Source organism: Anopheles coluzzii, chromosome 3, assembly GCF_943734685.1.
Source record: "Anopheles coluzzii chromosome 3, AcolN3, whole genome shotgun sequence".
NCBI classification, from domain to species: domain Eukaryota; kingdom Metazoa; phylum Arthropoda; class Insecta; order Diptera; family Culicidae; genus Anopheles; species Anopheles coluzzii.
The window spans coordinates 92816883-92833834 of NC_064671.1; the positions used below are offsets into that span (position 1 = coordinate 92816883).

The 16952-nt window shown below is 49.1% G+C and overlaps 2 protein-coding genes across 4 annotated transcripts in view; one reads left to right on the top strand and one right to left on the bottom strand.

The window, feature by feature from the left end:
* Positions 1-16952, bottom strand: part of LOC120957927 (calpain-11-like) — a 38307-nt gene that overhangs the window by 1069 nt on the left and 20286 nt on the right. For 2 of the 3 annotated variants that reach the window (XM_040380391.2, XM_040380392.2), the window contains exons 3-8: positions 5194-5226; positions 4697-4935; positions 4410-4612; positions 1246-1386; positions 1011-1164; positions 53-934 (exon numbers count right to left, since the gene is read on the bottom strand). In XM_040380391.2, coding sequence (XP_040236325.1) covers positions 53-934; positions 1011-1164; positions 1246-1386; positions 4410-4612; positions 4697-4935; positions 5194-5226 — 1652 coding nt within the window. The remainder of the gene's footprint in view (positions 1-52; positions 935-1010; positions 1165-1245; positions 1387-4409; positions 4613-4696; positions 4936-5193; positions 5227-16952) is intronic. The other variant, XM_049609510.1, reaches the window with a different exon arrangement.
* On the top strand, positions 1393-4138 carry LOC120957928 (glycoprotein-N-acetylgalactosamine 3-beta-galactosyltransferase 1-like). The gene is made up of 2 exons (XM_040380393.2): positions 1393-3580; positions 3645-4138. Exons 1-2 carry the CDS (start codon positions 2914-2916, stop codon positions 4064-4066), a joined length of 1089 nt encoding a protein of 362 aa, XP_040236327.2. The 5' UTR covers positions 1393-2913; the 3' UTR covers positions 4067-4138.

Here is a 16952-nt window from a genome sequence, read left to right on the forward strand (position 1 = left end):
TTTTGTTTTACAAATTGCATACTTTTAGGGCTCTAGCGCTTCTCTAGCTTACCGCATCGATCGTGCGCTCGTCACAAAACTCCGCCGCAATGTTGTGTATCACCAGGTTTTCCTCGTTCACCTCCCACACGTCCGTGTGCTGGTCGGCAAAGATGCGCAGCAGGAACCGACCCTCGCGGTGCTGCGCCGCGTGCGGCATCACCACAAAATCGCCCGCCGGCAGCGCAAAAAACGTCGCGATCTCGCGCAAATTCGACAGCGGCGCAAAGTCGAGCGGCATCTGCTCGCTCACGTACTGCGGGGTGACGCGCTGCATCCCGGGCGGCACCTCGTAGATGGTGAAGCCAATCTCCTCGTCCTCGTAGTTGCGGCTGCGGTAGCATTCGTACTTTTGCGCCACCGCCACCACCACGTGCGCCTTGGACGGATGGCCCGGCGGGACGCGGATGCGGAACTGCGGATTGGTGGCGGTCGTATCGATGAACTTGTGCGGCCCGCCGGCATTAAAGCCCCCGCGCCACTGCCGCACGGCCAGTGCGGCCCGCCAGGGGGCGCGTGTGTGCAGCCCTGGCTCGAGCGCCCAATCGTCCGGCCCGATGTGCGCGAGCCAGATGACGACGAACCGGGTTAGAAACTCGTTCACGGACATCCAGAACTCACAGTCGTTGGAGGAGCGCGAGGAGAGCAGCTCGCGGTCCCGTTCGTTCAGGGCGTTCCACTCCCAGCTCCGTTCGGACCAGGCACCGCACCAAACACCGCCCCACTCGCCACCGATCCATGGGCTGCGCAGGCGGATCAGGCTCGTGTCGCCGCCGGAAGAACCGCTGCCGTGGGTGGCGGAGTCGTTCGAGTTTGCACGCACCCGGGCAAGTCCTGTTACGCAGTACGGGTGTTCCGTGAGCAGACCTGAGCGGCGCCGTTTAGTCTCTTTTTCCTGGGGAAAGTGTTGGAGATGGAAAACCAATTATAATGTGCGATGACTTCATTGGGTAAGGGTGATGAAGACTTACCAATCCACTGATGGCGATCAAAAGTGTAGATCTTGGTACGGCTCCTCCAAGAAGCGGTCCACTGGGAGGCACACTCTGGACCACCGCTCCTGTTAGATCCTGTAAGGCACGGCCTACTGTTCCATACTTCAAGAAGGTGTATCCTCCGTACAATCTAAACAAGAAGAAATGAGCTCAATCAACACGATTCGTCTCTGAGATCCTTTTGAGCAACCCAGAGATCTCCCAAACTTACTTGGCGTATGCTTTCTCCAGCAGTGCCGCCCAGAAGATGTCCGGCTGGGCGCAATGCATGTGGGCTGGACGATCGCCCCGTGTCGGCAGCCGATCGTCCACACGAACCTCGATCCATTTGCCCCACTGCCAGAAGCGGAATCTGCAGAAAGAAAAGAACATCATAGAAAATGTCAACAAACAAACGCAGACCAACTTGTGGATCAACCCAAACGTAAATATCACACCAACATTGCGGTGTGTAAATATTGGCTCATAACAGCAATGCCAATAAAGCATCGCGCTGCGTGAATCTTTTCCACCAAAAGGCATTTAAATACGGTACGATCGATCAGCAAACGGCTGTCACGGCTTCCTTCGTTTAATTATGCTACAAGTACTTTGCTTTCTTCTTCCAACGTCAGGCATTTCAAGTGTAGCCAGCTCTGACTGTTGTGCTTGCCTTACCTCAACATAACCAATTGTCGGAGGTGACAAATTGCAAGCGAAGTAAACAGCATTGGCACCCAACAACAACCAATGCCGAGGCTCGGCGTGTGTGTGTGCATCAACCCCCACTGCTACCGATTACTTAATCGTGAATCGATGGTGGGATAGATCTGTGTTTGGACATACGCCGTTTGTTTGTGCGCAAACATAAACCCATCGACTCCAATTTGCGCTGACATTGACGCATCGTGTCCCAGTACATCGCGCTATGCTGTGCACCGAAAATGCCGAACCGGCGGACAGGTTTGTTGGCCTAATGACCTGATGTGGGGCCATAAAAATAAAGCCACTGATGCGATCGAATCCTGTCCGAACAGCGGGCTTCGCTTGAACTCATCTTGAAGACAATTAAACTTCTATCAAACGCGGATCTAACGGCGAGCGCACGCAAGCTTGCGATGAAGTTTGTAAAATATTCCAAGGCTAACCGGTATTTCCATAGTACGATCCTCCGACGTCCGGAACTCCTCGGCTCGGGCGTTCTGTGACATCTTCTAAAAGGGAGAAATCCCAATGTCTGTCTGTGTGTGTTGCTGTGTCGTGTGAAGCCTCATCTATCTCCCAAGTCTCCTCCTCCCCGGCTCCAAGAACATAGTATCGTTCCACCACTTTACGACTCACTCTGATGGGGCGCGTTAGCCACCTCGCGGGACTACCGGCTGCCTCCCTACGGTTGACTTGTGTGACCTCTTCACTTTCGCTGCCGCCAGGCCGCGCTTGGCGCTTGTTTGGTGTGAGCCGTTCGTGACTTGTCGCGGGATGCGCCACGGAGGATATCGTCAGCTTATATCATTCGCGTACGGTGCCGTGTGTCGTGCAGTTCATCTCGCCGAGCGCTCGACGGTGCGGGAATTAATTAATCAAATACGGCATCGAATCGAACGTTTGTTGTGGATTGGTGTGTCGGTCAAGGAGTCAATTGGAATTAAACAAAAAGGGGGCGAGATAGAGCTTTGTTCGCCTTCTTTGTGCGGTAAATGATAGCGAAGAATGGTTCGATTCGTTTGTGTGATGAACCAGTGACAAGAGTGTTTTTTAAGTGTTAATTAAAACTATAATTAAGAAGGGTAATTTAATCATTTAAGGATTTATAGGACACTCTTTTAAAATGATTAAACTGATGCTCAAAAGTAAGTGGCGTGTAATGATAGTTCAAACCTCCTTCACCTAAATAGTTTAAATGTTAAATGGCTACGAACTAATTGCAGGACCTTCTGCGATCAGTCCTCGCTATGGCAACTTTCTGTTCGGACTCTTATGCGGATGGATTTTCTCAAGAGCGATCCATGTTTGGACAACTTCTGGATGGATTACTGCTCCCAACGCACAAAACAATTCCCCTGCCTTCAACATAACCGAAAGTGTTCGTGTGCTCTGCTGGGTAATGACCACACCGGATAACCACCAGGAAAAGGTGATCCACATTCAAGCTACCTGGGGAGCTCGGTGCAACAAACTGCTGATCATGAGCTCCGTTGCTGATCCGTCGATCGGAAGCATCGCTCTACCGGTCGAGGAAGGCCGGAAGAGTCTGTGGAATAAGACGCGAGAAGCATTTCGGTACATCTACGACCATCATCTCGAGGAGTACGATTGGTTCTTCAAGGCGGACGACGACACGTACGTTGTGGTGGAGAATCTGCGTTACTTCCTGTATCCGTATTCACCGCAGCTGCCGATCTATTTCGGGAGCAAGTTCCGCTATCCGGAGTATGTGAAGCAAGGATACTTTTCTGGTGGTGCTGGTTATGTGCTGAGCAGGGAGGCAGTGAGACGTTTCAACGAACAAGCACTCGGGGATGTGCAGCACTGTTCGGCGGCCTACGACACGGAGGATCTTGAAATGGGTAAAACAAGTCATTGAAGGATGATGGTAGAAGTCTTCATTAAACCAATCTCTTGCATCCTCAGGAAAATGCATGGAAAGTGTGAATGTAACGGCCGGTGATTCCAGGGACAGCTTAGGCCGAAAGCGATTTCTTCCGATGGAACCTGTGTTTCATCTCACCAGCTCGGTGACAGAGGATCCTGACTTTTGGTACAACCAATACTCGTACTATGAGCCCTTTTACGGTAAGAACTGTTGCTCGGATCTGGCTATCAGCTTCCATTACGTTCCCGGGAAGCATATGCACATGATGGACTATCTGATTTACGATCTACACGCGTGGGGCAGGAGCTACCAAGACGCACCACTTGCCAAAGCAAAAACACTCCAAGAAGCGATGGCCGTTGCTGGACCATATCCGATCAGTACTTTACGGCCAAAAACTGAGATGAGTGTAGTATCCACCGTAGGTATAGAGGAAGTCTCTTCTACGATAAAACCTTAGTGGAATAGTGAAGCTGAATTGTTCAACTAGTCACCTGTACATGATTGTAGAATTAATGTTGTTTTTCTTGAATAAATTTGATGAATTCAAAAGTAACTTCTTTTAAATTGTTTTTTTTTTTTCTTTTTTGAAGCAGAATTGCACATCTCCAGCATGGTATGACAGTTGTATGACAGTAGAACAAGAAACGCTTCACGAAACCAACCCATTGCATACCTTCAGGCGCAGTTCATCGTCGTGAAGCGTTTCGTTTGAAATCAAATTCTCTTTCAGGCTAATTTTAGCCTCAATGATTCGCTTTAAAGCTGTTGATGACAATTGGTCGTATACATTTTACACCTACTTGAACATGCCGCAGTACCCGTTGGCCGTGTCGAATGTCTGCTCCGGCGGGACGACACGCTCCAGCAGTCTCGGCAGCTGCGATAAGCATCCAAGCGCCGCCAGCAAGCTGGGGTCACCGGGTCCCACCGGTTCTGGCAGCTCCCTGGCGGTGAGGGGCGTCCCTGGTGGGGCAATACGAAACTGTGGCCTTGCGCACATGTCCTGGGGGATGCAGTAAAGGGATGCATACACAAAGCGTTTCAGTGTTAAGGGAATTCCATCGCACCGCACACTCAATCCACTTACGTGAGGTCGCATCCAGACGATTTGCTTCTTCTTGGACAGTGTGCGGGGCGTCGGTGGGAACTCCAGGTCCTCGTGCAGCCCTCCCGGGCCGCGCGTAAGCACACCGTTCATGTGCCGACCGTTTGGCAGTGTGCCATTACCGTTCGCCGTGATGACCTCGGCCGATCGGGGTCGCGACAGTGTGGACTGATGATCTTGCATCCCACCATTCGTCCAGCCCCGTAGCTTTGGTCCACCATCTAAACAGAGTGAGTGTGAGAGAAAGGGAAAGAAAAGCGTAAATTGATCCGTTTCATCCGTTACAGTGAGAGTGCAAGGCACCGCGATTTGCGCCAAAAATTTGCGCGCGATTTGCGCCGCGACCGGCAAGTAGTGTGCCCCTCCAATAAAGAAGAGTGATGGATTGGAGGAAAGTTATTTGAACAGTCCAACACAGCCATTGAGCCAATCAATCACACGGTCGCGGAAGGGGGGCTAGCGGAAAGAGGGCTACTTACTTGTGTAATACTTATCCGTGGCAGTGAACTCGCCTGCGAAAGAGAGAGGAAGCAAAGTAGAAGGAGAACATATGAGCATGCGACATGGGGCTGCGCGTTTATGAGCGACCGTTTACGATCGACAAGGGGAAGGAAAGTCAATTGAGGCTAGTGAAAAGTTGGTTTTTTGTTGTTGAGAAATTATCGCTTTCTCATGTGTGTGTGTGTCTTTTTGGGCAGCAGTAGCAGGAAGCAGGAAATGGGGAAATGACACCGAGTAGCTCATTCTTTGGCTGCCAACCGCAAAACACTTGATCTCGATTTATCTCGAGTGCCGGCCGGTGTGGTGCGGAGCGGTAGGGCACGATCGTTAAACACACCTTAGCACAGTACTGTCAGGTACTTTGGCTTTGGCCTAGAAAAAGAGGTACATTACTTTCTCTGACTGGAGATTCATTTTTCCGAACGGGGCTATTCGAGCTTCTGTATTTCGAGCGACTGTGGGTCAGTGTCAATCGTTTCCGGGGAATTGAGGGCAATTAATGTACATGCTTCTTGGAATTAACCCGAATTTGATGCACTCAGCCATGGAACAGCTCGTTAAATGACTCATCAACTGAGATGAATGCAAAATCAGCACTGAAAGATGCTGTTCCAGATTCCAGCAGCGCCAACCACACACGGGTTCGCAAACCGGGTGACAGTCCGGACAACTACTGTCACAACTGTGATTTGACATGAATTATTCAGCGAAATTAGTCACACGATAAGCGTATGCACGGGGCAGCACACGTGTCTGTTTCGTGCATTCGGGAGGTCGCTCCGTTAGAGTTAGGGTTAGGTAAGCACCATCGGAACAAGATTCCAAGCACTGCAAGCAACGGAGCAACAGACTCGAGGAGAAACAGTTCTGCTCTCGTACGAGTTTTCCTCGTCTTCGAATCACCCCAAAAGCAAGCGCATGACTAACCCATGGCGCATGGGAAAATGTCAACTCCCGGCCCCGTAGAGCCCGTCGAGCCCACTCCCGTGCCATGGGAGCCATAAAATGGGCATGAATCATTGGGCGCAAGACGGTGCCGTCTGGCAAAGTGGGGGATTAGTAGCAAACTGCATATACACCGCTTCACCTTCACCGGGTAAGGTTTGCGTGGTTTTCCAAAAACATCCCTCCCGGTGGTGCAGCTACTACTACCCGACCGGTCAGAGGGGGAGCTTTTATTTGCCTCGTTTAGCAAAGCCGACCGCAGCGCGGTGTAATGGCGCAGGGCCCTAACCGCTCGTGAGCAATAAAAGTGTATCAATTTCTGCTCATTAGCCCTGCGGGACAACGCCAAAGACGCTGACGACGACGACGTGGACGAAGATGATCCGTACACGGTTGACGTTCTTCCTCTGCCCGCTGGTGGCCGGTCCGGCAAACCTTCTTTTTTTCTTTTCCTGTTTTTGTGCACAAACGATGTAGGACAAGCTGTAACGGCTGCGATTTACTTGACCGATCCGATCCGGGAGCCCGCACAGTTGGAACAGTCCATTTTGTGTGTCACGGTATGCGGGGACAACGACGAGGGGAGGCAAACAAATTGGCGATGTTTATCGATGGCCCGTGCGGGCCAGGGGATTGGTTTTTCTACCTCCGCCGGCCGAGCGTCCTCCGCATTTGCAAATTAAATCAATCGGAAAGAAAGCGGATCCCGTGACGGGAAGCGTGATCACGCAGCGTCCTTAACAAGGGTGAATTTATTTAAGTAGTTAGAAAGCAGAAGCGCATGGACGTAGTTTTATGCGACTGAAATGAAGACATAATGGGGAGTTTGGCAAACGAATTTTCATTTAAATGTCTTTAAATACTGGTCGTCGCTAAGAAAAGGTGCATTTTCTTACACATGTGTGTGGAACGAGCGTGAGAAATCATTCCATGTGCGTTTTAAACCGTTCTGCGCTTTTAAAATCACCGTTTTACGGCACCATCAAGGACCATGACATCCGTCAGTCGAAATAGACACAAACGCTTACCCGCCCAAAGACTGTGACGACACTGGAGCAGCACCGATGTGATTACGGATAGTCGGCGGGTAATTGATTTAAGGTGACGTTTACTCGCCCAAACTGAAAATCTGGTCCAAAATGCGTAAAATCAGAATAACGGAGGAGGTGATTTTCCCGCCGCATTCTAATCACCGTGTCTCCCACGGAAGGTAAGCCCTTCGGTCATGCCCAATGACCCTGTTGGGGAGGAGCTTAAACGGGTAGAAATTAGCATTAGACTGTGGAAGCGCAGCCGACGTACTAATCACAAAAAACAAACGACTTAAACGATGGTTAATGAAGTGTCCAAGGCGGCGAACCTTTTTTGACATAATTTTGAGAAGGAAGTGCTCTTCACCAGGCATTAGAGGGCTTGTGACAACCAAGGGGGGAGGCTGGCTCGATCGCGTGGTTAGATAATTGTAATTCCAAATCGCAGTCATGGAATGGACTTTTTGTGTGGAATGATGCAGATAATTGTTGAACCGGAAAAAGCATTTTCTTGTTTGCTTCCCTTCTCATGCATCATACGAATTATTATTTTAACAAAAAAACTTCATGGACGCTTCATTTCCTGCTCTATCGCTGGCTGAAAACGCTTGCCATACAATTTATCGTGCGAGGTCATTAAACGAGCTCAACGCCGGCCGCGCGAATAAGCGTTTCGAGGAACCGATTACCTAGGATTGATTGATGAATGGAAGCAAAAAAAAATCCCTTTCAGCAGCTTCCTGCTGCAGCTGCACCGATCGATCGGGTTGCATTATTTATGCACCGACCCCAAAAGGAAAATGGACCTCCCAGCGTGCAACAAAGTAACACTCCCTTGTCCCCGTTAGTATGGCAAGACCTAGAGCAAAACCGAGAGAGAGACAGAGAGAAAGAGGGTGGACTGAGTGATCGATGGATGTTGTGCCTGCTCCGACAGAAGCCGTATCTCGGTCTGTATCGAGCTTCCCGCGACCTACCCGGTCGCTTCTAGTGCGGAATGGGTGAGTCAGCTGTCAGTGTTTCGTAATCGAGTCCGTGGCACGAAGGAAAGGATACCCCATTGGAGGGTGTGTTCCTATTATTAGATCATGTCAGCGTGGTTGGTACCCCGAAGGGGACGCGTTCCAACCGACTTGACGTGTTTAATCAAACAAGCGCCCGGATTGCCGCCGGCCACGACCGTAAAGGTGTTGAGCACCGAAACAGCGGGCCAGTGGAAGAGAGTCACATTTTTTCAATAATGCTCAATCTTATTACCATACACTCATATCTCATACTTCTTCATACGCGCAGCGAAAAGTGCTGCAAAGAGGCAAACCCGTGCGGGAACAGGTTCTGGAACTCCCGGGGCCCAACCCAAACGCGACGACCGGCTCACCGTTAGTCACCAGTAATCGAATTGATTTCAATTCCAGAACCGCAAGCCCTTTTTACTGCCGCACGCGGTGGAATCCGGCTCCAATTCCATGAACCCATGTTTTAGCGCCATTCGCTAGCTCGTTCGACCGTTCGGCAGAAGGTTGAACGCAGACTTTGACCTCTGGCGAAGGTTCGGCTGTTTGGTTGCTGGCTTCTGGAAGGTGCATTCTAACCCCCTCCCCCATAAGCGAGTGAGGCGGAGGAGTGGCTCGTAAGGAAGAGGAGAAGTTATGTAACCGTCAGCTCTCGTTTATCTGCCCGAAGGTATCGACAAGCAAGCGGTTCCCTTCCCAAGCCAAGCGACGATGCACCGCGCTTGCACCAACCGAGAAAACGAGTGGGGGAGGGCTGCGACGGCAGCACCTTCCTTAACCCGCGTGTGCTTTACGAGCTTATCGTGGCTTGTTATCGGCGGGCACTTGTACAAATGACATCGACACTTCGACGTTCATTAAACGTTGCACTTGCGACGGTGGGAGGAGAAGAGGGAGCGGCGTGCAATGGTGGAAGAACAAAATTGTACTCACTCGCTCGATACAAATCTAACAAGGGCGAACGGAATCGTACGGTGAAGTAACACACAAGGGTTCGTCGCTTAACTGCTCGCGCTCGGTTTTTTCGTTCTTTTTTCTCTGCCCCGTTCCTTATGGGATCACTATGGAAGGCACGGATTAACGAGCTAGCGAGCGAACGAGTTCTGAATGAAAATTCTCTTGCAAGCTTGCTTAACCGTCCACACACACACACACACACACACACACACACACACACACACACACACACAAACACTGGCAGCGATTTGCTACGGGAAAGGAGAAAAAGGGAAAACTCTGCTGCTGGTGCTGCTGCTGTTGCGAGTCCGCGAGCTTTAATCATCAACCGTTCCCTTTCTGGAGCAGGTTCCGTGCACGACGGTGCTGCTGGAGGTTAATATATCTTTTAATGCTCTAGCCCTGACTGGGCGACCCTTGCCACTTCCCCAATCTTCTACTACGTCCCCAAAGCAGCAACGGTTGCCTTATTCGGCGGCATTCTCCGACTCCGGAGAAGTTTGGTTTGGCGCAGTGCAGACATTTTTGCAACCAATGAAAAAGAGGAACAAAGAGAGCGAGAGAACGGTTGAAAGAACGAAAGACAAACATAGACGCAGTGCGTGCCTGGATGCATAAATGTTCCGCTTTGCTGCTGCTTGCTGCTGCTGCTGCTGCTGCCATAATTGGGATGTTTCTTTGTTCTCGCTCGCCCGCTGCTGAAACGTGCAGGACTTTACTCCCGTTGTCAATCTGCGTAAAGTGTTTTCAAATTAAAGAAACGTTTCATAATAACGTCCAAGCAAGCAAGGGACCATATTTTCTTCATCCGTAACATTCCGATTATCATAAATTATATTTATTTACTAGCTTACTCAACGCATAATAGCAACCCCATAGCATAACATTTTTGGGCTAAAAACAGTTCGTTTGCCCATTTTCCTGTGGCCCTTGCTTTCCCTCCGTGCAGGTGCAAATAGAAAAAAAAACTGCATCAATCCGTCCTCGGTTATGCAAACGTAGAAATTAATCTAACGCTAACGCGGCACCACAACACAATCTCATCGACTGGTAAAGGTCGTACGACTTCTCTTACACCCGGCGCAACATACGCCGAGGGAGCATGATGCAACGCCTGGGAAAATAATAGCAATCAAGATCCAATTATCTGATTATCGATGACGCTAGATCGAGATGTGGGATGGTGAAACGGCTTCGATGTTTTGCTTCTTTTCTGCTTCACAACCCACGAAAAAAAAAAACACCCGCGAAACATTCATCACGTTAATGTTTTAACCTTTCTTTCCGTTTCGTTTGCTGTGCGTGTTGTTTCGAACTGCTGGAAAAATGCAACCAACTTTGTTTTCCCTGCTCAGGGCCCATAATGGTGTGCAAATAATTCCGCAACCAATGTGTTCTCCTTCATCCTCTTCTTGTCGTAGCCAAACTGTTTTGTGGCACCTTTTTGGCAAACGCATCGCTTTCTTTTATTGTGCAGGAAACGGCGTCGTCTTCTCGCAATCAAAAAGTGAAAAAGCAGAACATGGCCCCGCAAGCACCAACAGCATCGGCACAACGTAAAACGGAAGCTCGCGGAGCGTGATTCCACTTTCCACTTCCACGCCCGTTTTGTTTTGCTGAACTATTGAACTCGAAAGTGGCCACTTCCACGCCGGGCTTTCCGCTTTTCCGAAACGCCGGTCCGCGCACTAAATGAACCGAACGAACCCATGAATCGACCAAAGCGCCCGTTTAGGAATTGAGGTTTATTGGCATTTGATTCAGCCAATTGGAGCCGCTCCGGAGCTGTTTCACTGAGCCATGTTATTGTGTTTTTTTGTGTTTCTTCTGGTGCAACCGGCTACAAAGATGTAAGCGCGTCCGAATTAACCTCGATCAGTGATGGGGTGCGGATTTTTGCAGCATCGCATTGGTGGCAAAAAGGGTAAAATAACAGTGCTCTTTAGGAGCCTAGGCGCTTGTGTGTGTGTTGTTGGTTGTAATTATGCTGTGGGAGCTTGACCGGACCGTCTGAGTCTTATGGTTTTCCACCACGGCCCCCAAAAACATCTGTCGGGTTGGGTGATTTTGATACGGAAATAGAAAGGGAAAAACGCCCGAGGCATGTAATGAAAAATGATGAAACACACATTTTCACTACCATTTTCCCACCCTTTCTGGAGTGGGCGAGGGCCAGCGTGTTTTCGTGCCCATCCAGAACTGCCAGGGCCTGCCTTTCTTAATTAAAAACTAAGAAAAAACATGCGCACATCAAGCTTCAGCTTCAAGCTAAAATGGTCGATTTTGTTCTCGTAATTAACCGGTGGCATATGAAGCGTTGGCTTCCTCCAGTGGCTACGAAGTGGTTTATGTACAGTTAGCTGACTACATCGCCACCAGCAGCCATAAACACACTAAGCACGAAGATTGCATTTTAATTATTTGCGTTCGCCGTCTGCAAACGTCTGCCAATGCTAAGCGATAGCGATCAGATGAAATGATAATTCATTATTTAAATGGAATTCAATTACGTCTAAATCGAATGTTTTCAAAGTAAATGCTGATATGTTGCTGAAAGGCTTCCTCCGTCCGTACAAGCGATCGAGATCGAAATGAAAACATAACCCGCTGCGGGACAATAAACATTCCATGCTGCCCATGCTTGGTGGCTCGCCAGCACGCAAACCCACCCAGGAGGCAGTTAAATAACTGCTGATAAGCTGTTGGAACGTTGTTTTTCCCCGCTCTCGCGGCAAAGAGCAACAGATTAGGTCATACGCTTCTGCTGTAGTTTGGAAGAGCAAACGGATTTTTCCTATTCTTTCCGTTGCGTTGGCACGCGTTCCTCGCTTGTGGTATCGTTGAAATTTCCGCTAAATTTGATTCCATTTAGCCCGGTTCCCGGAGTGCGCCGGAAAACAACGCATTGCCACACACGCATCGCCACTGTTCGGCGTGTGCGTTCGAGCGGTAGAACTATGTTTTATCTTCCCCGTTGGTTGCTTTATTCTCAGAGGCGAGCTTAGGTAGAACGATTGGAATTCGAGCAAAGTACGAAGAGAAAAGTCACTGCCGCACTCCCGCAATCGAATTGAAATTCCATTTCCATTTCTGGCACGCACCGGTCGAGGTTAGTTCGGTCGAGAGATTCGGATCAGCAGCAATCTCAACGCAGGGTGCGGCTGCCACCGCGCAAGAATAGGGAGAAGAAGCATTGCGTGCACCGCTTTATTGCGTGGTGTGTCATTTTCTTTCTTTTTTTTGCTTCCTACCCTCGCCCATTCGGGTTTGTTCTGCCGCTTCCGGAATTGCGTGCTGCAATTGCACCAGCCCACCACTGCCGGCATGCAAGAGAGCGCCAGTAATTTGGCTAAAGCGTTTAAATCTGCGGGCGAGCACCACCGCAAATGGTAAACAATGCAGCGGGACAACTTGTCAAACCTGCAAATGTCATTATTGACGGGATGTGACTGTGGAGGGCTTTGCGGACCAGGCACCACCATGTGTGTGTGTGTGGTTGCGTTTTTGTCTCACTGTGCAGCCAACAGCACACCTCTTTAAGGGAAGTGTGTTGGAGTCGGCTTTCAAAATAAAGTCTAAATATCGTCGCAACTGACATGGGAGTCGGGCTGTAACGGGCCGGGCCCCGTAATTAGATAGCAATAGGATCTGCCATGCGCCCGTCGAAGCAGAACCAGCGAGCGCGCACGAAGGCGGCGGGCGGCGCGCCGAGCGGGTGTTTGGGTGTCAGATTCTACTAAACAAAAGTACGTACACATAACTGGCTGGGGTGAACTTTGCCGCTCCGGGATTTCGTTACCGATGGGGAGGAAACGCGTTGCGAAATGTGCATTTTCTTAAACACTCCCCACGGCACTTGGCACCGCGCGTTGTGAACCGTGCTGCACGGGTCATACATGTCTGAATGAAAGACAGATTTTAGGGCTAGTCAAAGCAGAAGTAAAACGAGCGAGAGAGCGAAGGAAATTTGATGTACGTTTAAGCGAATTGTTATAACTATCCGAAATTAATCTTCCCCATTTAGTAGATACTCGATCTAGTAATGAGTGTAAATTTAATGGTCTGTTATGTTGCGTTCTCCAAAGCAAGCTGTAATTATTTTACTCCACATTTTGTACGGAGCAGCAGCAAAAAAGAACACTTTATCTAATGAGCAAAAGAGCTTCTAATGCTTCGCGTGATGATGGACCAGAAGAAAAAAAAACATCGTACACAACAAACGAGAAAGAAAGAGCCCGTGCGGTGGAAGGTGAAGTAGAAAAAGAAACCCGTTTTTTCTCTCCCACCATTTCCCGGTACACACACACACACGCGAGCGCGTCAAACACTTTTCGTTCTACGGGTGCGTCTTAGCGATCTCTTGGAGAGTTTCCTTTCACTTTCCCGCCCCACCGTTGCCGTTACAATGCTGGACGTGCGCATCGAATCATAGAATGCGCAGCGAGCCGCTCGCGCTGCTGCCCTGCCTTAGAACAGAGCAACGAACAAGAAGAAGAAGAAAAAGAAACGACAAGAAACGGCCCCAACCTAGGCAAAAGTCATTGATCAAAAATGTCCGGGCATCGAGATCTTGTTGAACAAGGCACGAAAAGGTCGTATTTTAAATAGCAAAACGATGTGTGAAAAGACTACCTTGCTTCCTTGTGAAGCGGCAAGGGTCAGGTGTGAAGCAAACTGCTGATGGCTACATACACACTCCACCGTTTGCTATATTTATGATAGAGGGTGCGCAAATACGAAAAACACGCCACTTGCGAAATGGATCGTAACCATGCGATAAGTGGAGCTTGGCTGCGTTCCCGGGGGAGGTGTTAGTGATTGAGTTGTGAATTGCTGCCCGTGCAATCATTAATATTGTTCCCCCCCCTCCCCCTTCCCGTTTCCCCGTTCTAATTGGCGGGTGAGCAAGCTGCGTACGACGCGGGATTTCCCACGCGTTTACATGCGATTGAGGTGTTTTTGTAGCGCATTTTTTGTAAACAAAATTTAGAAAGACTTCAACGCACCAGCAAGTGACGAACCTCGGTGTGAATGGAATTTGTTTTAGAGTGGGAGAAAAAAGCTGGATAGAATGATGTTTTGAAAACTGTTTTGACCATGAAACATGATTTATTTATTTATTTATTTATTTTTATTTTATTAATTGCTCGGCCACGTTGGGTTACAGCAATAGTGCTTACTGACTATAGTATACAATTATTCACGAAGGAGTAGGAAGGAGTTTATGGTACGGAAAAGGAGCGAAGACGGGATCGGTAGACAGGATAGGAGAGGACAGCAGGAAGGGAAGGCGGAAGTGATTACATTAGTAAACGCTGCTACAGCTTGATTTATGTCATCATCAGTAAAGCACCAATCGGTACCGGCTAAAATATGATGAAGCTTTTGGTAGTCCAGTTTCCTAAAATTGAACATACGAGCCGTAGGTATTCGTTGAGAGGATGCAGGGCGAGAGTGCGTAAGGAGCACACTTGTCTCATGAGCAGGATGATGATTGTCTAGCGCGACGAGTGGAACAGGTGAAGCTATGACGGGGGAGCAGCGCTCCAAGAAGGCATAGCATTGGCAGCATTGGCAAATAGAAGGTCCAATTGACTTCCGCGTATATTTTTTAAGCCAGATAATTGCGGCAAACCGTTTACCGACATTCCATCAAGCAGAGAAACATTTTCACGAGATACACCAGTAGGGATGAAGTGATTAACGCACAATGCAAACACATCCATATCAAGCTCAGATAGACAGAGAGGCGTAACTCATCTAGTTTTGTGCGCAATCCTCATACTTTTTGATAGTAGATGTTTAGTTGATCGATCGAAGGGATGAGAGAGCGAGATGCGCCGGGAGTGCTCTCGCTGCAAGTTATTAACGGCGAAAGAGAGTCGGACGGATTATGTGTATTAGATGCAGGGTTAGCTTCCATCAATTCGGGTAAAGTCGGTAGTTCATGAGAATCTTCAGCCGGATCAGCCGGTTTACGCTTGCTGAAAGTACTGCGTATAAGGCAAGCTCATAGGGCCATGATCTGGCGAAATAGTGAAATCAGCGTTTCGCAGTTGTGTCGTGTGGTTGATAGAAGGTGGTGAGGAAGGATGATCCGATTCACGATTAATAGGCGCAGAAGGTGCAAGGGATGCTACAGTAGTGGGTCGCCAAACATTGACGGAGCGGGGATTTAGGTCGATGAACTCCTTAAAAGAGATCCCGCGAGGCCAGGTTGAAGCAGCCAAAGCAATAACCCGGTGCGAATCCGGTACACCAATTTTAAAAGATACGTAGGAGAGCGTAGAAAGATCCCGGCCGCGTCGTACAAGGCTATATACCAAGATGTCGTCTGTCCCTATGTTGGAACAGGCCATTTCACGGATCGCTTCAATCGGAGTATCAGGAGCAATACGGGAGATAAAGACCCAAGTACGGGGTGGGCGTTCAGGAACGGTCGTAATATTATTGCAGGACAACCCTGTGCCCGATGAAAGCATAGCGCGTGTAACGGTATTGGTAGGCGATGGGTCGGGAGAGCGATCCAACAATCGACGTTTAGCAGGATTCTCACCAACAGCTTGATGGGTGAGCTTAGAGGCCGCAACTGGAATCGTGGTCGTTGAGTGCGTAGCAGGAATCGCAGAATGGTGAGCACACGATGTAGTGGTATGCGTGGCAAGATGAGAGTTGAGCTTGTTCATTAGTGAGTTGAAGGAAGTGAGAAGCTCACGGTGCATGAGATCAAGCTCCTTGATGCCATGCTTAACTTCATCAAGCGTTGTGAGTAGTGGAGCCTGTGAGTAGTTGCGTTCCATTGAGTGAGAAGCAGTAAGTGAGTCGATGAAATCTTTCACGGAACGAATTGACGATGCTGATTCCTGTTTCATCAAAGCTATCTCGTTTCTAAAACAATCCAGTGAAGAGGAAAGTTCAAGTCGCAAGCCAGCTGATGCCGCCTGCACAGAACGTGAGGAATCGCGGAAATCGGACTGCAACGATTCCAACAGGTAGGCAGCGTCACGAGAAAGGCCGTGCGAGAAGCGTAAAGTGTCAACGGCCCGCAAACGCTGAGCACAATCCGCGCAAGCCCAGAATAAATTTTGTGACTTCTTAAAATCACGCATGAGCGGGGTTGAAAGTCCAATGCACTTATCATGGTAATAGTGTTCACAAAGACCGAAGCACGGAATTGGATCGTTGCTAATAGCACCTTCACATTTCTTACAGATCACAGACGCCATCGCAAAATAGACCAAAGTTCGACTGGCCAGTGAGTGATCACAACAACCGCAGGCGGATTGCAATGTTTATATGTTGAACCGTACAATTCACAGGTGCCGCACAAATTTGTGATACGTGAACGCGCGAGTGTAAATTAACCGAACTAAAACAATTCAAGCCTTAATCAACAAGAAAATCGCGGTAAAAAATCAACTTGGAAATAGGAGAGTGAGAGAGCACAACCAGCCGCTTTGAGTGACAAGTGACAAAATGATGTTTGATGCACCCCTTTTTTCACAACACTCAATGACACAAGTGCAACAAACGTGTGCTTCCGTACTGTACTGCAGTCACGTGCGAACAACCATCAATCAAGATGAATAGTCTCTTTTCCCGCTCTATCTCTCTCACTCTCTTGCTGTCTGTTATCAAGTCCATCACATCACAATCACACGCATCACACACCCAAACACACACACACACACATACAGGAAGTAAGTTATCATTCCGCACGAATGCAATGAAACAAGAGGCAGACACATGCACTTACAACCGCGTGTGCACACGGTGGATTCATTGCAATTG